The sequence below is a fragment of the Aquila chrysaetos genome, chromosome 23, assembly GCF_900496995.4.
Source record: "Aquila chrysaetos chrysaetos chromosome 23, bAquChr1.4, whole genome shotgun sequence".
NCBI lineage: Eukaryota > Metazoa > Chordata > Aves > Accipitriformes > Accipitridae > Aquila > Aquila chrysaetos.
Genome location: NC_044026.1, coordinates 2,148,163 through 2,172,749, shown reverse-complemented (window position 1 = coordinate 2,172,749; position 24,587 = coordinate 2,148,163). Strand labels below are relative to the sequence as shown.

Genomic DNA, 24,587 nt, shown 5'->3' with positions numbered 1-24,587 from the left:
ATGACAGCAGTAATAATAAAAGGATTGGAATATACAAATGATGCAGAGTGCAATTGCTCACCACCCGCTGATCGACGCCCAGTTAATCCCCAAGTGGCGATTTCGCCGCCCCCACTCCCCCCAGTTTATATACTGGGCATGACATCACATGGTATGGAATACCCAGTTGGCCACTTTGGGTCAGCTGCCCTGACTGTGTCCTGTGCCAGCTTCTTGTGCCCCTCCAGCTTTCTCGCTTGCTGGGCGTGAGAAGCTGAAAAATCCTTGACTTTAGTCTAAACACTACTTAGCAACAACTAGACACATCAGTGTTACCAACATTCTTCTCATACTGAACTCAAAACATAGCACTGTACCAGCTACTGGGAAGACAGTTAACTCTATCCCAGCTGAAACCAGGACAGGGATAATTTCTCTGATGCTATTTGGTACGTAGTTTCTAGAAGTATAATGATGTCCTACTAGTATATCCAGCTTTTGCCAAGAGAATAATTATCTAAGCATTTGTTTTTCTGTCAAGTTCTTTACTTAGTTTTCTAAGAACATCCTTCTTTGCACTTTTTGATATCTTGTACAATATCTTTTCTGTTATTCCTGTACTCAAAGATAACTTTATTATGTATAACTTTGAAGCTTAGTTTTGTGGGATTGTCTCTTTTTTTTTTTTTTTCCCCTCTCCCTCCAGATTAACCTTGGATTAGTTTTTATATTAACTCTTCACAGCGTGGACTTTCAGCATGAGTACCTCCATGGAAGATGTTCTAATAATAAAATCCCATTCATGTCTGCAAGAATATTTAATCTAATAATGTGATTTGTGTACCATGCGCAGTGCTTGCCTAGTCAAAGATGCGCTTAAAGTGCAGAGAGGGATCAGGGCTAAGTGAGTAATAGCTGTAAATGCGTTTGAACCATCATCTTGCCAGCTACTCCAGAAAAAGGCAAAAACATTCTTTGGCTACACTACTTTCACCACTTTACACAGTGTTTATGGCCATGCTTTTCCAATATTTTTTTTAATTTGCACTCGTTTCTCTCTCCTTGATTGAATGGATGATCTGCACAAATTCCCTATTATGTAGGAGATGAGAGCTTCAAAGCAAGTACATTATCTTAAGTGCTGAGAATACCTGTTTCAAGCAGAAGTGTAGTTTTAGAAACGGATGTTATCCACTATATCTGCCATGTGCTGAAGGCATGCTGAGCTTATAATCTGCAGCCAAATACCTCATAGTATTGCACTGCCTTAATTCTGCACAAAACTGCATTTGTATTTAGGGCATTTTACCCATTCAATCCAGAAAGAACATTCTGTGTCAGTGATGTTGGAAATGTATCCTGTCGTCCTTGTTTGTGCCATCTGACAACATCCTGAGAGTCCCTTCAGATAATGACTTATAATAAGATGATGGAAAGCTAGGATGCCAGCCTGAATTCTGGATGCTTTTTCTCATTTTAAATCTGAACATTTCATGAGTTTGGCTGTATTTTTTTTATTTCTTTAATTTGCTTTGGAACCTTAACTCTCGTGTTTCCCCAGTTTCCTTTTGATGCTGAAGTAATCATGATGTAAAAAACTGTCTGAACATGTATTAAAATGGGAAGTCAGAGATGAAGGCACAGGCGAACTAGGCAATTCCCTGCTTCCTGTGGGGTTTACCTGTGCCTTAAGCCAGTCCTAGGCCCAACCTCTGTGTCCAGTAGCTGAAGGTATTAGCTCATAACTCTTTTTGGGTTGGCTTGTTCCCTCTTCTGCTTGCCCATTAGGCTTGCAGCATCTTGTGGAAAGACACTTGCACGAACAGATCATTGGGGTGTTGTAACTTGCCGTGTTCTGTCTGTGAAACACCTCTTTTAGCTTCTTTTTCCCCGTCTGGAAGTTCTTCCTTCTTCCTCTAAAGCCAGCAGTGAAGCCATGTGGCAGATCAGATGGCTGGTACCACTACGTGTGCAAGCAGCCACACTTGAACCCATCTTTTGAAGATAGCAGTGAAGAGGACAGGATCTGCTGATGGGGAAAGACTAGATGAAAGTCAGAATTGACTGGACGTTCTCACTGCCCTGTTGCCCTGTACTAGTGAGACAAGTGCATTTGCACAAACTGACATTTTTCCATTTTTCCCAGCAGTGGGAACGCTGGTGTGTGCTTCCTTACCTGAGCAATGCAAGAATTGCTTTGTCAGATCACACTAGATCTCTGCCTTGACCAGAGTGAGCAGAGACCTTGGTGAGCTGTCTCTCCTGGTTTGCTGTCAGTGACTGGAAAGGGGACTTTGAGGATTCCTTACTACAGGCTGTATTAATTCTCACATCTCCTAAGCTTGATGCATGTTACTTGACTAAGTAGTATTCTCCTAGTGTAGGGATTTTGAGCACAGCAATGTGTTATACAAGTGTCATCTCTTTAACATCTCTGCATATGCTTGCACTTCTGGTGTCTTATGGAGAGCTTCACAGGTTACTGAATGAGAGTTTGGAAACTTCAGGGAATGTCATTGAACCAGACATTGTGAGGTTTCCCTCATTAAAGAGTGAATTCTTTATTAGAACCACTGTTTATTTCTTCAATTTAAAAGCATTTTATTAATTGAGGCTGAATCTCATCAGAACAACATGAAACTTGGTTTTAATTTTTCCTGTCTGCAGTGCATGTTGAAACTCATCCTAGAGCTGGCAGTGCACTGTCTTACACTACTTTGGTACCTGGATCTTCATTTTTTACCTTTAGAACAATAGTTGTGTAGTTAAAAATTATTCGAAGTGGGAGCATGTCCTTTAATGCTGAGGAAGGTCTGAATCTTACGACAGTTGGCAGTCCAGTTTTTGGAGTTTTGTTCCATGTTGCCTCAAGAGGCCACAGTTCTTGTTATCTCCTAACAGCCTCATTGCAGTCCCTTTCTTAATAAGCTTGTAGTTGTAGAACAGAATGAAATATGCTTCCTACTAAAGGGCAGTGTCCTACTTTCTGCCTCCAAATTGCCATGCACTTAAGGTGGAGAAGAAAACATTGGGTTGCTGGCTGTCCCTCAGATAACACAAGCATACTCCCTCCTCTCTCATTCTGATTTATATGTGGGAACTCTTCTGTTGAATGTTCTGACTGATTCTTAGATTTCTTTCCCCCATCCCTCCCACCCCACCCTTAGAAGTGACTTCTGATTTAGATCCCCCCACCCCCTCAACAAAGCTTTCTCCTCAACTCTGAGCTTTTAGATCTCCTTCAAATTATTTGATTCTGTAAATTGCAGTATTTCAGCAAGCTACAAAAACCAAAATCACTTTCTGTGTAAAAGTGATGAAATAATATGAGCTCGTATTGGAAAGTACAAGTTGGGCACAGATTAAAAGGAGTAATGTTGAAGTATGGGCTGCTTTAGACTTGTTTGCACTTTGGCTATGTCAAATGTATAATATAGTGGATCAGAATAAATAGCAATTTCTCTGCTTCTGTGTTTCAATTCCGAAGCTTCTTTGCCTCAGTTTTGGAAAAATAGTAATTAAATTTTAACTTTTTTTTTTTAGCTGCTGATTTGTTCACAGATCTGGAAAATGCATTTCAAGAGAAAATTGATGCAGCTTATTTTGAGACCAGCAAATACCTGCTGGATGTTCTCAATAAGAAGTACAATTTACTGGAACACATGCAGGCCATGAGGCGCTACTTACTACTTGGTCAAGGAGACTTTATCAGGCATTTAATGGACTTGCTCAAGTAAGAGAGTAGGAGGGGTAACTATGTTGAATTTCTGAAGCTTGCAAATGTGCATGATGAGAACAGAAACTGTTTTGCTTTTGGAGGGGGACCCTTTAAGAATCTTACTACTCAAATGTTTAATTGAACAACTTTTAAATTCTATTTTGGGTTTAATTTCTTGACCCTGAGGCTTAAAATTTGTTCTTCCTTTTTGGTAGGAAGTACATACAGGAGCATTTCACAATGTCTTGAAAAGTTGCACTAAGATAGGTATCAGCCTCAAGGATGTTAGCACTTCTCTTGCTCCTGTCAGCAAGTTTAAGCAGAAAAGTTCTGTTGCTCCTGATGCCACTAGTTAGCATTGCTGTGAACGTTAGGCTTCTATATTTTGGAGGTGTTTCGTCCAAAACATTCTATCAAAACTCCTCAGTGCATTTTTCAAAAATTAATTGATGCCTCACCAGCCTCTATTTTAAGCGCTCAGGTGCACCCACAAGTATCATTTTCAGTTCTTAGTGTATTTGCAAGCTCACTGCTTTTACATGCTGGTGCTACTGATGAAACTCAGTCTATCAAAAATGTCCTTTACAAAGCCTTCCTTTGGTCTAGAAGGCAGGCTTTGTAATAGAGCTTCCATTAACTTGTTTGTAAATCAAAATCAACATTGTCTGGTGACGATTTGTACATGACCATGATTTTTTAAGTGAAAATTAGTGTGAACCAGAATAAGGTTGGTTTGCAGAGTCGGTATTACATTTGAGGTAGTAGTGAGGGGCTTTCCAGTCCTGATCATGGGGGAGAGGGGTAGTGCAAGGTGCTTGTTACTTGCATGTTGCAGCTCTTTGGAAAGTTTAAGTTAGGTAGAGGGGGTGGGTTTGTGCTTCTGCCAGCACTTCTAAGTCAGTGAGATGGTTATCAGTAAGTCTCTTAAAACTGAAATGAAATTATTGGTTTGATGTGTTAATGATGTAATCTGCCTCATTTTAGATATGAATGCAACTCAAATTACAGAATAGTTATGCTAGCAATCCTGGTAATTTCAAATTACTGGCATTAAATGAGGATAAAGTTACTCCTCATGCTGATGTTCAGGTGTATAGCTGCATATGAATAGACATATTCTGCTGAAATATTTTGCTCATTGATTTTCTTTGTGGTTGAGACTGAAAGAGTAATATGAGAGGTTTTGAAAGTCTGTCAGAAAAGTGTTTCACTGTGTGCTGCAGTTACTACCAAATTGCTGCTGCAGAATATCTTGGTAATATGCCATGACTGTTTGTTTCATAACCACCAGGCCAGAGCTTGCACGACCAGCTACAACCTTATACCAGCATAATCTAACTGGAATCCTTGAAACAGCGGTGAGGGCAACTAATGCCCAGTTTGATAATCCTGAGATTCTCAAACGATTGGATGTTCGACTTCTGGAGGTCTGTTGCATCATGGTGACTCTGACCTGAAACATACCTTATTTTGTGTGTGTATATGTGCAGACATCTACATAAAACAAAATTTTCATATGTTTATATAGTAAATACGCCCCCCCCCCCCCCCTTTCCGCTGAAGTCTACTTTGAATTATGTAAACCTCATTTAATAGGTCTTCCCTTCTTTTCCCATTTCCTGCCTATTGTCTATTTGTATTTCAAGCTGTGGGTTTACAGCTGTTTCACTGACAATACAAAGTTGAGATTTGGAGTCTAACAGTAGTTGATGCTGGTGGCCCTGATTTGAGGTTCTGCAAACAGCTCCTACTGCTGTTTCTCTTACAAGAATCTGGGGGGTAGTCTCTTTGTCACCAGTAGTTACAAAGAGTGAAGCAATGAAAGTGCGTTTCATGAAGGAGACCTCTGGTAAGAAACTTGAGTTAATGAGAGCGCTCCAGTCTGAGGTGGGAGTTAACTGATGAACTGTAGCATCTGAAATAAGTCTATACCTTAGGCTGACTCCTGCCTAAGAAGTTTTTCCTTCCTGTCATTTCCTTTACTAGCTCCAATGCAAAAACATTGACATTACGAACATCAACATTTGGGTGAGGTGAATCCCACCCTTGTGTCAAACTTCGATTCATTTTTGCTTAATCTACTACTTTCAACAAGGAACTCCTGTAACTCATATTGATGTGGGTGCTTGTTTCTTCATAGGCTGTGGAGAATGGAAGAGTAAGCAAGAGTTGGTCTTCAGCACTAGTATGCTCTGATTATACGCTGAAAGTAGCATATCTTTTTAATACAGGTATCTCCTGGGGACACTGGATGGGATGTCTTCAGCTTGGACTATCATGTTGATGGGCCGATAGCAACGGTAATGTCATATACTGCTGGCTGTGAATATGTCTTGGATACTGAATTGAGTTGCTAAATATTTTTTTTGAAATAACCTTTGTTTTGGAGTGTAAGATCAGAGGGGCTTTTTTTTGGCATCTAGGATGCACTGACTGTATAAACAGTTGAGCCAAAATCTCAGTTCTTATAACTTGACCGTGCGTGCTGAAAAGCTACATTTAAAACAATCATTACTGAAAATCAGTAATTAATTTGTTCCAGCAGAGATTTTAGCAAGTACTTAACTGGCGTGCTCCTCTTCCATTATTACTAGTCTGTAGCTGCTAATTTGGGATAATTTGCAAGGAACTGAAGAATGTATTTGAGGAGAACCTATTTGTATTGTCTAAATGAAATTTGATAGGTAGTGTTCATTAGAACTACTGAGAAAATAGCTACACTATTGATCATTTAGCCTCTATAAAAAACTTGTAAAGAACTTCTCATATGTAGTTCGAAAAGAGCGAAATGTTTAGGCTTTGCCATGTTCATCCCTTCTTACACTTCCTGTAGTGCCCTGTGCCTACTTGAATGTTAGGTAGCTCAGTTCAGCCCTTGAGGGAGGATCTTCCCAAAAGCTCTGGGGTTTCCAGGGATTTTGTTTTGGCAATGTTTACCAATAAACTGCATGGGTCAGATAAGATGGACTGTGAAGAGGTTCTTGGTCCTTCAGAACATTAGTGTATTAAATTTGTACTGATACCTTGTTTGTTTTGTAGGTATTTACGCGTGAGTGCATGAGCCACTATCTTAGAGTATTTAATTTCCTTTGGAGAGCGAAGCGAATGGAGTATATTCTTACTGATATATGGAAAGGGCACATGTGTAATGCAAAGCTTCTGAAAAGTATACCAGGTGAGAGAGGCCCAAATGGATGACTTACTTGTAAACTGGATTTAGATGACTGCATCTTATTTTAAACCGTGTGTTAAGAGGTGAAAAAAGTAGTCTGTTGGGACAGATGAATTTTATATTTTGTTGCTTCTCATGACTGACTGTTTAATGGTAGATGGTGATGAAGATAAAATAACATTATTGTAAATGGAAGTTTCCTGTTTGTTGTTTTACTTAATCCTTGGTTGTGAGTTTTTGTAGCAGTGGCCAAATGAAACATCCCATGTCTCTGGAAAAAGACGGTTACTCTTCCATCCCCTTTTACTCATCTTCCTTGATGCCTTCCTATCTGTACCCTGTGTCTTCCTCTTTCTTGTGCTGGAAGTAGTAAGTCTCACACGTACACACTCCTGAATTTACTAGTTTTACCTTCACTTATTCCCTGTGCTTTTGTTTAGCTAAGAATAGAAGAGGCTAAGAAGAGAAAGAGGTGTTTGAGAAGAAAGAGGAAGGCTCCTTAAGTGTAGTGGCTCTGGTGTATGTTTAATAGACTGGGACTTTTTGATCCTACTTCTCAGCTGAGAATATAGCCATATTTGTGAGCACCTGTACTGGCTCACTCTTGACTCTTACCTGTCTACATTTCTTTCAGTAAAAAATAGGTATTGAGGGTTACACTTCTTTGTGGCATAGTAATATTTACAAAAATTTATTTATGTTTTTATAAATAGGAACTGTTTGGTGGGTGGGCCACAGAAGTTTGCTGGGAAACAAGCTCTGTAAAGCATGCTCTAGTGCACAAGGCTGATCTCTGGAACTGTACAGGATGACTACATTTTCTTTCTGGTTCTGTGAGATAGGATTTTGTTCCCTTTGAGACTAGGGTGCAGTTAACAGATTTTATTCTCATCACCTGAGGGTCTTCAGGCTGGAGCTGTCTCCCATTGCTAGGGTTTTATTTGTTCCTGTGTTCTCAAGAGGAAGTTTGATTTTCTTCCTTTTTCCTTCCCTTTTTACCAACCCCCCACACCCCTTTGGGACTGCTTTCTTTGCCTTGGAGCAGTCTTCTGTAGACTGCAGTTGCTTGTCGCCTTTAGTTTTGGCTATATTTTAAGTAACGTAGACATTCAAAATGCTGGCCAAGCTGTTATAGCTATTGTGGGCAGAAGGAGCAGTGTTGTATTTCTCAGTTTGTGCCTCTGACAAAGGAGAGTATGTTTACAAAAACCTGTACTGCCTTCTGCCTGGAGGGACAGGAGTCTTTCTTACTCACTGGCATGTCTAAGTTGGAAGCTGAAATACATGGAGAGTCCACCCTAGCACTGATCTATGAAGTAGTAGTAGAACTTGCTTTTATTTTCTCTTTCTCCCTCCAAAACAGTACCTTGCCCTTCCAGTCACAGAGCACTAAATGGAAGACAGTAACTGATAGGAGGAAGCAGCTGCCAGGGTCTTTTGTTTTTCAACCCCAAAGAGGTAGCATTTACTTTCCAGGATAGCTTTATTCACAATTCCCCAAAAGTCTTAACAGCCAGGGATTTTAATGCTTTAAAGTAGTACTTCTAGACAGTAGTGGCACGCTAGCTCTTTTCCTATCAGTAATTGGAAGAAGAAATATAGATGTATCCAATTCACCGATGTTGAAGAATTTCTATTGTTTAGCCAACCCTGGAGGTTTTTTTCATTGATCCTATTTAAAGTTGATGCAACATAATGTGTTAGGGATAGTCTTCCTGCAAAGGCATAAGAAATGAAGAAAAGAGTAGCTTGTTGCAATATCTTTCAGATCATTGGATGGTCCTGTAACATCCCAAGATATGAAAATGTAGAATTCCTTTTGTTGTAGTCTCAGCTTGTCTGCAGTGGCAAATTACTTCGGCAGCTTTTAGGAAATTAATTCTTCTGTCTGGATATTTGCCTGGTTCCAGAAGGCTGAGTATCGTCATTCCAGAGAATTTTGGCAGTTGATGGTAATCTTGATATTACCCTTCTGCAACAGAGGTACCTTCTCTTACAGGTGAGCAGCTGAGGCCATTAGGGACCTTGTCTGTGGGTCTCTGTTGTGGATCAGGGAATTGAACCTGGACCACGAGCCACAAATTCCCTACCCCTGTCACACTCACCCTCTCTTTTGGTCTCACTGTAGCTAAGTAATGCAAAAATATGCTGTCTGTGGTTTGAAGGCTAATGGTAAGAGATGTGAGAGACCCCAGAAGCAACTGCAAATCTGTGGCCTCAGATTTTCAACTGAAAGAAGGCATGGGATGTTAATTGTATTTTACTCTCTGGGGACTGAGAGGGTCTTTTTCACTAGTGATACTCAGCAAGTTTCCAGCACTGTCCAAGCACACAGTCGGCGTCATCTTTGGCTCACATTTTCTAGGAGTTAATTGTGCAATGTTCTTTGCTCATCTGCTGCCAGCCAGTATTGCTGCTACCACCCAAGACTAGTGGCTGTTTTATGAAGTATTCAATTTGGTAGAAAAAAGTTTACCAAGCTGGTTTGATGGCTGTGCCTGTCCTTGTGGTCTTTAACATGCCATCTCTTTGGATTTTTTTACAGAGCTTTCTGGGGTGCTGCATCAGTGTCACGTTCTGGCATCAGAAATGGTCCATTTCATTCATCAAATGCAGTATTACATTACATTTGAGGTATACTCTATCCACCCAATTAGTTACTTAAAAATGAAGTACTTTTAATATTCTGTATGTGTTGTGTGTCTTAAATTTCAAAGAGCTTGTCATCTAGCAAATCAAAACAGCACAATCCTGAATCGTTGCTCCAGGTGCTTGAATGTTCGTGGGATGAACTCTGGAACAAGGTCCAACAAGCACAGGACTTGGATCACATCATTGCAGCTCATGAAGTTTTTCTAGACACAATCATAGCTCGGTGCTTGCTGGATAGTGATTCCAGGGTAAGTCTCCTCCTTTGCATGAAATTGTAGCTTTCTGATCTTGGCTTATGCGTTAGGAACCACCTTCTCGTATGTTGTTGGAGCAAGGGGAAAAGTCATTTTTATTCCTCTAAGACCTTATTATGGTAGGCTCTGTATATATTCCCCAGACACAGTGACAGATGCTGATTATAAAACTTGTGACAATGTGGGCCAGTTGGTTTCAGTCCTAAGAAGCTGTGTGATGATGCAACAACTGTCTTAGAGCTTTGCAAAACAGTCTCTCCAGCTGTGCATAAAAAGATTTAGTTTACTCATGTCCTGAAGAATGGTAGTAACTTAAAACTCTTTTGCTGTACAACTGCTTCATTGTTTTGTTGCTTAACTGTCTCACAGGTACTTCTCAACCAACTTCGAGCTGTTTTTGATCAGATCATTGAGCTCCAGAATGCCCAAGATGCAATGTACAGAGCTGCTTTGGAGGAATTGCAGCTGAGGTTGCAATTTGAAGAGAGGAAAAAACAGCGGGAGCTTGAGGTACAGTAGGGATATTACTAGAACGTGAAAATTAATTGAGGTAGATATACTTGCCTTTTGACATACTCAGGATTTTAGATACTATGTAGAGGTACAGCGAAAATGAAAAATGTAGTTGGGACAAATGTAAAGTCATCAGCAGTAGCTAGTAAATTCAAACAAAACTGCTGAATGGTGTTTTTCATTTCTGTCTTGCCCAAAACCTCTAGGTGAGCAGATTCTCTAGTGGCCATTGGAGGTTGAGAAATTTAGGGCTCTTTTAGGTGAAGGAAATAGAAGAGGCTTTAAGATTCTGAACCCTTTTGCAAAAAATACCATACCTCCATGCCTGCCTCCCTACTGTCAGTCTGTGGGACATGCAGTGCTGGTGTGAGTCTTGCCTGCTCTGCTAACCCCGAATTTCTTCCATGTGCTGTACAACCATCAAGGGGACTGATAGTTTCAATACTAGAGGCTCCATGTGTGGCTTACTATGGCAATGGTTGGTTTGCATGAACATGGTGGTTTAGCTGGGCAGAAGGTGGCCCAGTTAGCAACTTTCATCATGTGACACTTGAACTCTTAACTCATTTGGTCTCTGTGTAGGGCAAGTGGGGTGTAACTGCATCAGAAGATGAAGAGGAGAGCAAGAGGATGAAAGAATTTCAAGACTCAATACCCAAAATGTGTTCACAGCTGCGAATACTGACTCACTTTTACCAGGTGCCCCTTAGATTATATTTTTTTTAATATGGATGCTGAGCTTTGATATATAGAACTCAATTTCAGATATTGAGTAGGTGTAACTTCCGTATTTTTGTGTGCAGTTTGTGGATCTAGGTCTTAATTTTTTGCTTTTCTACTTAAAAGCCTGGATTCACTGTTCCTCAGCAGACAGTAGGTGTTATGATCATGTATGTTCCCCTGACAAAGGGGAATAGTCTCTTCATGTAAGTCTCCTCCTTCACCCAGTAGTGGAAATAATAGCTATCTTCTGGTGTAATCTGAAGGAGAAAAAAAAAAAAAAAAAATTCCTTCTGCATTCCAGTTTTTCTCACCATCTTTGCAAGTCATTGCTATTAAAGACTGCAGAAAGGGTCCTTATTAAGGGCCTAACGCTTGATTTTAAACGCACCGAGGCGGGCAGTGTTTAAGCTGTTTGGGTGAATGTGCGCAGGCTGTCGTCTTTAATGGTAATTATTCTGGCTTTGTCTTAATTTGTTATCTGATTCTAAAGCTCCCATTCCCCAGAAAAAACAGCTGTTAGATTTCAAGGAAAGCATTCCGGAAGGCGGTGAAAGGGAGTGACACAGCACTATGTGCCACAGCAGCCTTTCAGGATTAGACCCTGGGTCAACTGAAAACCAAAATCCTATCCCACCTCATCTCTTGACTCTGATATGTGAGATACTCTTGATATAGTGTAGTGTACCTTTTAACTTCTCTTATTTATCACCTTTGGCATGTCTGAAGTTAGGATTTTTTTAATAATGTTGATACTGAGTTTGACTTAAAGTTGTAGGGCCTGCTTTCTTCCCTCTTGCTGTTGATATTTCTTGTATCTTTCTTTCTTATTCCAATATCCATAAATACACATTTAGACAAATGCTAAATATGTAAGCATGCATTGTTTCCCGAAGTAAATGAATGAGTTTGAAGTGGTTTTGCTGGGTTGTGACCCATACGTTCGTTTTACCTTGTAAGAGTACAGCTGGTTCTTTATAGCAGTTATAGTTGTGACTGAGCACCTGTACAGGATGTGCAGAGCACTTCCCAGTCCTTCTCTCTGGTGGTTTGCATCAGATCTGTTTCTGTATTGCCTATAGCTTTGCCAAGCTTATAACTACCCTGGAGGTAGTGCTGCGTTGTCAAAAGAGTTCAGTTCACGTGGAAGTTTGAAGGAAAACAGGATAGTACACCCAGGTTATAAAATACCGGTGGCTTTTGTTGAAGTCTGTAGAGATCCTGAGTTTTGATGCGAGGACTTCAAAGCTGGCAGGAATTTGCTCCTGGATCCAAATACTGCAGTTCTCCCTCCCAGAGGAAAATAGAGCCAAATTATTTAAGTGTAAGCTGTGAATAGATTGTAGTTTGTGTGCTCTACAGGATTGCAACAAGTTGACAATGTAGCTTTTGCCTGCGTGGACTGTATTCCTGCTGAGCCCTACTATAGATTTTCCATGCAGGACTTACCTGGCCAGCCTTGGTCATCTTTGGAAGTGATGGGGTGCTCTAGTTATGGGCATGTCCATGTTACTATTTAGTGGAGATCAGGAATGAGGTCTTCAAATGAGTCTTCCCATCTTCCTGAAGTCCTCTCCTTTCCTGCATGCTGAGCAGTTCCTGCAGTCCCTTGGCTCAAGCCCAGTGGGAAGATGGGCTTCAGAAGAGTGCTTCCCGCTTGCTGAGTGCAAGTCCCACGTAAAAACCTCTCCAAATGCATAGAGTCTAGCTACTGGCCTGCAGGGCACTGGCTGCCCTAACTGGCAGGCGCCCTGCTGTGCTGGGGTGCTGCTTGCTGCTGTATAACCTGTGTCAAATACGCGGGTTTGAAGCAAGCGGTGGTCTAACCTGGCCTGGCCCGCGTTGCACGTGCCGCGCGGAAACAAGGGGAGGTCTCCCGCTGGCGTGGGTCGGGTCCGGAATGGTGTCCCAGGGACGGCGGGGGTGGCCCAGGGGCAGCCCCCCTGCAGCTCGGGAGCCGTCAGACAGACGGAGGGTGCCAGCAGGGCACGGGGGGAGCGGTTTAAAAGACCGAGCTGTTTGCCCTGGCGACTCTGACGTGCGTGGCAGACCTTTGAAGACAGAACGAAGCTCTGGGGTTTTGCGGGAAGAATGAATCCGGCACGACCGATTTGCCGACGGTGGGGTAGAAAGGCTTGTGCTTGCCTTTTGCCGGATTCCCTCTGCCTCCTTGCCAGGCCTGGGCACCACGCGGCATCCCTGTGCAAAACACACCAGTGATGTCTTCTTAGCTGTCTCTTGGGTTTTTCTGTCTCCTTCAGGGAATCGTCCAGCAGTTCTTGGTCCTGCTGACAACGAGTTCTGACGAAAGCCTTCGGTTTCTTAGCTTTAGATTGGACTTCAACGAACATTACAAAGCAAGGGAGCCAAGGCTTCGTGTGTCGTTGGGCGCTAGAGGCAGACGAAGCTCACATATGTGACACAGCTGCTAAGGACCGCACCTCGGTATCCGAAGGATGTTGAACCTCTTGTTGGACAAGGCAATCAGTGTTGACGTAATACAACCAAATTGTGCGTGATCGGTGTCTACCATTTCTGCAGGCAACATGTTTTCAGTCATGTGATTGTGTGACACTGTATAGCAGAAAGGGAAGAAAAGTAGGGTTTTTTTACACTGACGTTTCTAGAATTACCAGACTAAATGGGCTGATTGAACCACTTCTAATCAGCTTCTTAAATCATCCTTTTAAACAAATGCCAATTTTATTTGAAGCTTTCTGAGCTCTCTCCACTGTAACTTATATCTGTGTCAAGGAAATTGCATCTTTTGTTTATAGAAAGCACCATTTCCTTTTTTAACAAGAAAATAAGAAGGTTATTTTTTCTATATGTACTTGTTCTATTTGAAGAGAGCTTTTGTTAAAGCCAACAGATTAGGACCCAGACCTAATGTCCTTGTTAAGAAGCTATACAGCATTTCATTATGCTGATTTTCAGTGTTGTGATGTGTTTGACTGTGTGAGAACCTTTGTATCAGGAGACATAAACCTATATTTAATTTTTTTGTTGTTTTCAAAGTTAACTGAAATAAAAATTTAGTAGGGAAATTCTATGGTTACTGTACAGGAGAAAACTATAGAAGCAGAGCAGGAGTGTATCTATTGCACATAAGATCTAAAAAATGAAGTTAAAGCCTCAGTACTGTGAAAGGAAAGTGTTGGTTAAGATTGAATTGAATGAAATAATTGATGTTCAAAATCAGATGTGTAGAAACAAACTGACTTGGCTAACGTTGACTTCATTCTCTTCCCTTCCCTATTTTTTCATTGTAAATATTTATATATTGCTGTCCAGATGTTGGGGTGAGGGGGATTCTTCTTTTGCAAAGTTGTCATTATATCAGGTCATTTATTATGTTCCACAAGTGCAAGCTTAGAAAAATAAAAACACAATTATCTTTCAATCAAGTGTTTTGCTTTTTGTAATTGAAAGATGATGATTTTTCCACAGGGTAAGAAAGGAGAAACTTCCAGTTAGGAGTGTATTGATTCACAGACCCCTACCCATTACAGGATTTTGGTACTAGTCTTATCTATACTTAGAGTTGTGTGCAATTCATTAACTAACAATTACCCTCAGATCAACCAGGTCTGTGGCCTTTTTTGCCCTTTGCCCTTGCTCTGCTTGAACCCTGGGAAGCAGAGGCACTTGCCAGGCCCCGCAGGTGAGACTGCTGGGAGTCACGACAGAGGTGAACTGTCGTGGGGACGATGCACTGACTTGCAGCCCTGGACTAGTGGGTTTGCCCTCCGGACACTAGAATTCCTGTTATTGTGCAGGCCTTGGAGTCCTTGCTTTTGTTAAATAAAACATGGAAGGCTTTTAACCACGTGTCTTTAAAGGACCTGCTGGTGCAGCTACCCTCATGGGGGGTACTTGCAGGCAGCATTTCGGCCATAAAAAAATACGGACTCTGAAGCCAGTGATATTCTGTGTGCCGAAGGAAAGCTGAACGATGCTGAGCTTGGCATCACAAGATTGCAAATCATTTGGCAAGCAGGAGTACTCTGTTTTTGTGGGTTTGGTGGGAGCGTATTGTTCTTGTAAAGTCTGAAAGAACTACAAAGCTTATGTGAATTGTGTTTTGGCCAAAACTGTTGGGAAAAAAAAACCTAGCTGCGTGGGCACTGTTTTGGCCAGTGCCTTGACGCATGATCCCATGTGTCATTAAGACAATCCACAGGCCAGAGGGGCAGCATCAATGTCAGAACTAGAGGACAAATTCCAGAGGAAGGTTTAGTTCCCTTCACTGCTAAAATAAAGCCGGCAGTACGCAGTAGCAGCCATGCTGGAGACGATCACTTTGAGGTGATTCTGCAGAAATCCGTCGATTTGGGAAGAGTCCTCAGTGCTGCAGGAGTTGCTCTGACTGCCAGGCTGAGGGGGATGTTTTGAACCCAAGGCACAGAATACTTGGGCTGGCGGGGACCTGCCGTTGTCCTCGCTGCTCCTTTGTGGGTAGAGACCAGTCTTTTATCCCCCAACCCAGCAGCTGTCATGTTTATGTCAATCTGCCTTTTTTTTTTTTTTTTGTAGCTTCCAATCCTACAATTCAAACTGATCAGTTGTGGTGTAACAAGCATAGCTTAAGGAAGCCGGTGACCCCTTTTCAAGTGAGATGGAGCAATGAGAAATATACGGACAAAAAGATCAATTTTTGTGATCGTCTGTTGGCACTATGCTGTGAGGGCCAGATTCTCATCAAGAGAGTGAATCAAAAGTTGAGTAATAAATACTTCAGATTTTCCTTTGGGCTTGGAAATAACTATAACAGCATTGTCATAATAAATTATATGAGAGCACCAACACTTCAAACCAGAGCAGAAAATTATGACTTGATGCATCAATAAATATTTGAAATGCAAGACATAAAGTAACCTGTCCAGCTCTGCAGGAAAATCCCCTGGAAATGGATGGGAACTGTTTCTGAGATCTTTGGTTTCTCAGGCAATGGCATCCATTATTCTCTCTTTCTCAGAGATTGCTTTGCCCACGCCAGTACCTGGGGAAGAGCCATCACCACTCTCGGACCCTCTCTGACCTCCAGGCTGGGGGGAAGGTTCCGAATCCCTGGCACACAGTAACTGGATCAGCTCTGCTGGAAGATCCCCTGGAAGTGGATGGGAGCTAGCGATGTCATCTTTGATTTTTATGGCAATTTCAGCCTTTCCCCACCCCCCCACCCCTTTTGCTGATTTTTGCTTTGCCTTCACCTGCAGCTGGGTCTTCCCTCCTTTGGGGCACTGTCAGCATTACCTAGTGCTGCTTCTCTGCAACACCAAAGTGTGGCTTTCATGAAAGAATCTTCATTGATACAAAGGAGGAGACTGATTTTATAAAGCTCTTGCAAAAGAAGGGCTAACTGAGCTGCCCACAGCTAACTGCGCTCCAGGATGCTGTCCCTAGAAATGCTTCACTGCGCGGAGCAGCCATCTACCCAGGAACGCTGGGAAAACCAACTCACCCTTTTCTTCAGCAGCAATTTAACCAGGTGACCCAAAGGTGATTTTGGAAGGAGAAAGTGTGGGAAAATAGTGGGATAAGCAGATAAAAGGGGCCAGTTGTGTGTAAACAGGGTGCTAGCAGGTATGTTTTTTTAGCCTTGCCCTTCACCTGATCAGTGCAGCCTGTATATGTCTCCTTACTAAATCCCCTTCCCTTCTCCTGGGTGTCTGTGATGGGGATCTGAGTGCGGCAACTGGAGTGGGATCGCGGGCGGGAGGTGCGCCTGTGGTGCCAGCAACCACGGACGCTGCCGTGAGAGGACGTATGGATCCGGAGGTGAAGGGGTCCGGGGGTCCGCGGCTGGCTGGACTCTGTGTATAAGCCTGGCTACGGGAGAGATCCGCGTTTGTACTGCGAGCCTTGCGGATGGTGCTGTATTCAAGGATTTAGGGAGGTTGAACAGGCACGTCTGCTCTACAGGGCCTCGTCCCTGGGGCTTGAGCAGCCTGAATGTCAGCGTGAGCAGCCACTGTATGGGAACCTGATGGAGTGTCCCGTCCGTGCCAGCCCATCCCGCGTGCCGGGGCATGGGGAGAAGGAAACCCTCCACGGATGGGACCTGTGCACTGCACCACGGGAAAATCCATCCAGGCTCCGTCCCGTGCTGCACAAAGGTGGGGTCTCCAGCATCTGAAGGGGTATAAGTTTTGCTCACTACCTGTATTCCTCTTTTTATCCTATTCATTTTCCTGGTTTTATTCTGTTGTGTTAAAACAGCTGTTTTGTTAAGCCATTTGTTGTCAGGCCTTTCTTATTGAGATCCAGAAAGAACTCTGTACCCTCTCTCTCACTCACTGACCTCCTAGTGCAGAACGTGGTACTTAGAAAGGTAAGTAATATATATATATATATATACACACACACACACTATATATATTAGTGGGAGATACAGATATATAGATCTCCCACTAATATATAACATATCTGTATCTCCCACTAATGGACTTCCACCCTGCTCAGCCAGAGGGGGGAGCAGGATGAGGCTGTTGGTGCTGCCTGTGTTCATGCGAGCGCTCTGTTGTCTGTCTGGGGTGATCTGTGCGGCCGGCCATGTATATATATGTATGTATATATATACATATATACACACACACATATGTGGTGTGTGCATGTGCCTATAGGGATGCATCCCAAGCCTTGCTACTGGTTGGACCTGGGGCTGTGGAGCTGTGGCAGCCTCACCTCTGTCAGGCTGCTGGATTCAGCAATTCCTAACAAAAGTGAGAGAGAAAAGATCTTGCATTTCATTTGTGCCTGGAGACCAACACTGAATTCTACATAAACGTGCGTACTTAGTGTAAAACTTGACAACCTCCTCCTGCTGCGACTGCACCGGTGGCTTGCCTTGCAGCGGGTGGCAGCAGCACCGTTCAGGTACGTTTCTAAAGAGAAACAGGAGTTTTAGCTTTTTGCTTTATTTTTTAATACTGAACTGTTTATCTACTACAATCAATGTTAAGGATTATGATTCTTAACACCACATTTACTATACAAAGCTATTCTTTATTTTGTAAGATATGTAATGCGGGCTTCTGGCTGGTAATTCCAGTGTTTTGCTGTTGGAGCTACAGTGTCTGAAAATACAAGTAGAGCTGGGGGCCTAGGCAGCCACGTCTCCAGGCTGGAACAGGCACAGCTCCTCCTGCTCTCTGCATCCTACCCCGGGGCCATCGATAACTGACCCCGCACGCTCGGCTCCCTCCTTTTCAAAGTTGCCAAGGCCTAAAGAAATTTTGGAGAAACTGCAGCAAAAAGCAGAAATGCAGAAACCGAGGATAAAATCATCACCTGCCTCAGGAAGTCATACAATATGCAGAACTATTCTAGGGTGAAGGGCTATCCGTGCGGGGCTACCAATATCATAAATACATTGAAAGGAAAAGAGCTGAAAAGTATTTATGTCTTATTCTTTTAAATTACAAGGGATATTTGTTCTGGTAACTGACATGGAAATTATATCTTAACCAATATGAACTCTGAAGAAGAAAATGTTAAAAAAGAGCCCTGAAAATTTAAACTCCCTCTGTAAGTTACAACAGCTCAACTGCCTCGGGGTACAGGACGATGCAATTTAATATCTTAGAAACATCCACTAGGAAATGCAGAAGCCCATGATATAATGTATTTTCCAGTGAATTAGTTTTAGGTTTAGGGTAGGTAATCAAGGACAGAATATAATCATAATCCAGTTTTATTTTGGTGATTCTATTTTTTACTCAAGGCCCTGTGGGTTTTCTCCTCTTAAACCAGATGCAGTGAACAAATGCCAGGGTCTTTCAACTCTACATAGGAGGATACTTTTCTTTATAAAAAACCTAAATCTACATGATTTACTTTGTTAAAATTAGTTGTAGAAGGATTCTGTCTTCATCTTCCCACATATCTAAGGTGTCCATTTTTTGGACAGGAACTTTTTTCAACCCTTTAAAATAGCATTTCTATCAAGAATGGCCAATTATCTTTGGTCAGTGTGAAACTGTAACTTCCAGTACGCCACATCTAAGAATGATATTCAGTATTAAGGGCACTCTTTAAGTGCATGTGTAAATTTTTAAACACACTAGAGTTGAAAGGTAATGTAATGAATGATCAAAAAAAAAGGGAGGCATCTGGACAGAAAATTGAAGCTTATTCTAAAACTTCTAGACTTAAAGATTGGAGTCCCCTGTGACATTGCATGAATGTTTCCTAATGCTGACCTTAGAAACCAGCTGCGGGTGTAGACTTTTGTGCTCATTTCAATTTTCACCCAAAGGAGCAGCGTCAGACGACAGGGCACACTTCACACGTACGGAAAGGTGCTCAGAGACTTCTCGGAAGTGCCTAATTCATTTTGAGAATCCTCTTTTGGCTACTTGAAACCTAAAATATCACTTTAACCTCTAATAAGATTCTACTAATTGGAGAGAGGGAAAAAGAGCTGGGAGACTTGCAAGAGATGTGCAAACATTTGTAAGTAGAGCAGGGACAGATACAAGAACTTGCTGTTTCAGAAGTCGGAGGAAATAATTCTGTATGGTTTCTAGAAGGGTGTTGTAGCCATCACCTGCTCTACCTAATTTAACAAACCAAAATTACTTACAGTGCCAAAGATAACAATAAACAGGCACAAGTAAGATATTCTCCTTCTTAGCCTGCAGTTGTTCAGAATGAAAAGTTTCTGCAGCCATTGATTTAACTCGTCATATATCACTCTGAGGGCTCGCTGAACCGCAATTTTAAAGTATGTTTAGTTTTATGTTGACAGGGAATACTACAAATTTAATGTATGAACCGCCTGGTCTCTCTGAAGTATTAAGCCAGGCTCCCTGATGTAGTATTTTAACTACTTTATGTTAGCTTGGAGCAATGCAGTCTTTAAGGCATCAGAATCGCTCGTAAGGGTTAACTTGGTACTTACTGTCTTTCACCAGAAAAGCAGCAAAGGTGCCTCAGTATTTATTTTCCTTCTTTTTGTTCCAAAGCTAGCTTTTTGCTAATACACTTTGACTACCCAATATTGTACGTTCTCTCATAAAACCATTGGGCCAAAACCTGAGTGCCACGTGAGTGGAAATAGAGACTCGAAGGCAGGTGAAAGGACAAAGATGAGCAGAAGTGGACAGGGTCAGAGAGAATACAGAGGTCAGGAAAGTTAAAGAAACCAAGGTGATGGATAGTCGCTCACAAAAGGAAAGGAGGGCAGAGGAGAGAGAGCAGGGATCCTGAAAGACAGCAAATGGTGACCAAAAAGATGCTCAGGAAAGAATAGCGAAAGAAAAACATAGCAAGAAAAATCCGAGGCGTGTAGGAGGTGAAATTTCTATCACTGCGCAGTTAATTTACTTTAGCTCTTTGTGGAACAAATTCTGTTAAGTGTTTTCCTCCAGAAGTCATCAGAACAGCAATTAAGTTAGCTAAACATTAGAGTATGGAAAATGCAATTGGAGTGATTATTACCATCAGTCTGAATATTAAAAGGTATGATAGGAAAAAGCTGTCGCAAGGTGATTACCCAGTGTATGAAATCCAGTGCCACGGAGAATGAAAACCAATTATTTGCATTTGAGATACACGCCACAAGAACAAGGTAGTTGGGCATCTAGGACCCCTCTCACTTCTACAGTGGGAACATTCCCAAAACTAGTCAAGACCACTTCATCGCCCTTTAAAGTTTTTTCAAAAAATTGCCAAGAGAGAGGCAAAGAACACAGTCTTCTGCTTTGCTTTCTGACAAGGCACCGCATTCGCTCCTTAAAAGAGGGTATTTGTACTGAGTTTTACCTCTTGTTTCTAATGAACAGTGCTGAAGGGCGTAAAGAAACAGAGGGAAATTACAGACAGGCTTACAACAGCAACTAAAAAGGCAAATGGGAACTTTCCTTTAACAACCTGGTGTGTAAAAATAAGAATTAGAGCATATTATAATGGGCAGAAAATGAAGAAAACAAAATTCTCTAGAAAACAATTGAACCATCAGATGGAGAGGAGTAAAACTGCACCATTTAGTGGAGAACAGAAAGCATAAATAGAACATAAAATGTGGGGTGAAAATGGTATTTGATAAATGCAAAAAGCAATAGAATTTCCACTCATTGCAACTTTTATTAACACAACTAAGTTTATGACAAAACCAGAATATATTTTTGACAGCTGTGATCGAGGTTATTAAAACATCTGTAAATGAACTGGAATATTTTATTTATTATCCTGTAAAAGAGACTAATGCAGTATAAATTTATACTCTTTGTGTACATATATATGTGTGTGTACATAGTACGTGGCACATAATTAATAGAAGTGCTAGTAGACCAATAGGAATATAATTATTATGTCATTTTATTTGCTAAGGAAAAAAGATATGATACAGATTTCTCAGTTGCAGTGGAACGATAGGTAAGCCAACACTGTTTTTCTCCAAAGTGCCAGACAGGGCATTAGACGCTGCAGAAAATGGGTTTCATAAGCACTGCAGACAAAACAAGCGCTGTGCTTCTGCAAAAGCCATTTGCAACTTAGCTGCAAGAACAATTGGAGATCAGTGTTTCCCCCAAAACAACTGAAGAGGGAACATGTAGTGACTTGACTTCCTAAACCTCTTGTCAGTCTTTTTTTTCAAAGACGACTGAGAAATAAAGAAGACAGCTACATTCTGAAAATAAGTCATGTCACAACTTCCCTTTCACCTTGGTTTCCCTCCCCACCAGCCTCATTTCTCCCTTTCAAACCTCTAGGGGAGTTCTGGGATCCTTGATACAATTAGGAAGGAGAGTTCAAAGGATCTTATAAATGCAGTTCTTGAGAGATTAAGTTAGTCAAGAGTTGCAGGAAAGGTGGATCCTTTAGAAAGCCATAAATAAACAAATAATCATAAGCACAACATTACACAAACACCTGCTCTGAACTGCCCACAACACCCTCCTAACAGCATTCAGATGCTGAAGAGTCCTGGACTCAGATTGCCTTTGTACTCCAGCATTGTATGGTACAGGCTTTACAAGCAATATACTCCAGGTCTTTGATGTTTCCATCAACCAGGTTACCTCATTGCCCACAGGAGCAATTAGCTGGTGAGATCTACTCTATAAGCCCCTGTGGGCAAAAGAAACAGGTAGGCGTTTTCAAAAAAGTCTTCAGGGGACACCAAAGAAACAGGAAAAAAATAGTTTTGGCATCGTGAAGAGACACCTTTACTGGTAAGATGTCCCATCTTCTGGGAGAAAAGCAGCAAAGCAGCTGTGAGAGGCAGAGCAGCAGAGGAATGGTACCTGCCAGATCCAGATGTATCCTGGAGTTGGAATGTGTGCACAGGTTCCAATATTTCACAGGCAAAAAAGTTTTGGAAGTTAAAATAAATCAGAGCTCCTGCAAGCTAAAAGAGCAAACCAGACATTAATAACAGAATAGGAAATAATTACGGAAAGAGTAATTGGATGGTAGCCAGGCAGTATAAGAAAAGAATAAATGTTACCATTTCCTTAATTAAGATCGTTAAAGGGCAATACAGTAAGTGACTCAGAAGAAACAGCTGCATAGAAGAAGTTTACAGGTGCTTGTGGCTTGAACTATAGGGCTTCTTAATGGGCAATTATATAATTGTAGGCTTATTTTAAGTCTTGACCTTTCTCCATTACAAATAAAGAACTCCTCAAGAGCGCCTTATGAAGGCGTAGGTAGGTACCAAGCAACAACAAATTTTGAAGTTCAACCCGGCAAGCTGATGGGGATGCAGGTTAGTATTACTTGCAGCAGGCACCCAGACATACCAAGGGGCTTCCGAGGACGTGCAGGATGCAGAACAGAAATCCTGCAGATCCCATCCCTTGGCGCAGACAGGGATGCGGCCGATGCGGCGTCGCACACCTTGCCGACGTGGTCCCTCCGGGTCTCTGGTCAGACCGATCTCTTGTAGGGGTTTGCTGAGCTCCAGCTGAAGCTCTGCATAAACCTCCCGCTTTTCTTCGACCCGCTGGCCCGTGCTTGAGTACATGGACACAGAGCAGAAGCGATTTGCTGTGCAAACTCCGAGGCTGAAATTCCTGAAACAGCCTTTAGAGGACAGCGGAGAATTGCAAATGACACATTTTCAGCTTTGGCCTCATTGTCCGGGATCTTTCGGGGGTTTTATATGAATTCTGAGTTCTGATTCAAAGTGCAGACGAAGTGTAACTTCTGTTTTCATGTGTGCTGTTTATGTACTACGGCTTCCTAAGATAAGGTTGGGGCTCATAACACCTGTGTATTTTTAATTACATTATAGCCTTTTCTATCATGAAAAATTCCAGTTTCCACCTGGCTAAGCTATAACCTTGCTGAACGAACTGCTGCATTGTCAAAAGGAGCTCAGAGCTTCATATTCAGGTCTAATGGAAAAGAGAACGGTGTCCCCAGATAAAAAATACGGGTGACCCTTGCTGGAGGCTGTAGTGATCCTGAACTTTGACACGGGGGCTTTAAATCTGTGAGAAATTTGCAATCTGGGTCCAAATATTGCACTTCTCCCTCCCTGGGAAAAGTTGGGCCAAATTTTTTAAGAGCTCTTAGCAGTGATTAGACTGTGGTTGGGTTGCATCAAATACGCAGGTTTGAAGCAAGCGGTGGTCTAACGCTGGCCTGGCCCGCGTTGCACGTGCCGCGCGGAAACAAGGGGAGGTCTCCCGCTGGCGCGGGTCGGGTCCCGAATGGTGTCCCAGGGACGGCGGGGGTGGCCCAGGGGCAGCCCCCCTGCAGCTCGGGAGCCGTCAGACAGACGGAGGGTGCCAGCAGGGCACGGGGGGAGCGGTTTAAAAGACCGAGCTGTTTGCCCTGGCGACTCTGACGTGCGTGGCAGACCTTTGAAGATAGAACGAAGCTCTGGGGTTTTGCGGGAAGAATGAATCCGGCACGACCGATTTGCCGACGGTGGGGTAGAAAGGCTTGTGCTTGCCTTTTGCCGGATTCCCTCTGCCTCCTTGCCAGGCCTGGGCACCACGCGGCATCCCTGTGCAAAACACACCAGTGATGTCTTCTTAGCTGTCTCTTGGGTTTTTCTGTCTCCTTCAGGGAATCGTCCAGCAGTTCTTGGTCCTGCTGACAACGAGTTCTGACGAAAGCCTTCGGTTTCTTAGCTTTAGATTGGACTTCAATGAACATTACAAAACAAGAGAGCCAAGGCTTCGTGTGTCGTTGGGCGCTAGAGGCAGACGAAGCTCACATATGTGACACAGCTGCTAAGGACCGCACCTCGGTATCCGAAGGATGTTGAACCTCTTGTTGGACAAGGCAATCAGTGTTGACGTAATACAACCAAATTGTGCGTGATCGGTGTCTACCATTTCTGCAGGCAACATGTTTTCAGTCATGTGATTGTGTGACACTGTATAGCAGAAAGGGAAGAAAAGTAGGGTTTTTTTACACTGACGTTTCTAGAATTACCAGACTAAGTGGGCTGATTGAACTTCGTCCAATCAACTTCTTAAATCATCCTTAATGAATGTGATATTTAATTTGGAGCCTTCTGAGCTCTCCCCGCTGTAAGTTGGGTCTGTGTCCAGGAAATCACATGTTCTTTTGTTTAAGAAAGCATCCTTTCTTTTTTTAACAAGAAAATAGGATT

At 42.3% G+C, this 24,587-nt stretch overlaps 1 protein-coding gene across 4 annotated transcripts in view; it reads left to right on the top strand.

Moving 5' to 3' along the window:
• The window catches only part of TUBGCP3 (tubulin gamma complex associated protein 3), a 64,180-nt gene extending 39,817 nt beyond the window's left edge, over nt 1–24,363 (top strand). For 2 of the 4 annotated variants that reach the window (XM_029999040.2, XM_041119507.1), the window contains exons 14-22: nt 3,523–3,712; nt 4,989–5,124; nt 5,929–5,997; nt 6,737–6,872; nt 9,415–9,503; nt 9,638–9,769; nt 10,145–10,285; nt 10,871–10,987; nt 13,270–14,411. In XM_029999040.2, coding sequence (XP_029854900.1) covers nt 3,523–3,712; nt 4,989–5,124; nt 5,929–5,997; nt 6,737–6,872; nt 9,415–9,503; nt 9,638–9,769; nt 10,145–10,285; nt 10,871–10,987; nt 13,270–13,428 — 1,169 coding nt within the window. In that variant the 3' untranslated portion in view covers nt 13,429–14,411. Of the gene's footprint in view, nt 1–3,522; nt 3,713–4,988; nt 5,125–5,928; nt 5,998–6,736; nt 6,873–9,414; nt 9,504–9,637; nt 9,770–10,144; nt 10,286–10,870; nt 10,988–13,269; nt 14,412–24,099 lie in introns of those variants that run through there. The other 2 variants (XM_029999041.2, XM_029999042.2) reach the window with 2 other exon arrangements.
• The last annotated feature ends 224 nt before the right edge of the window (nt 24,364–24,587 follow it).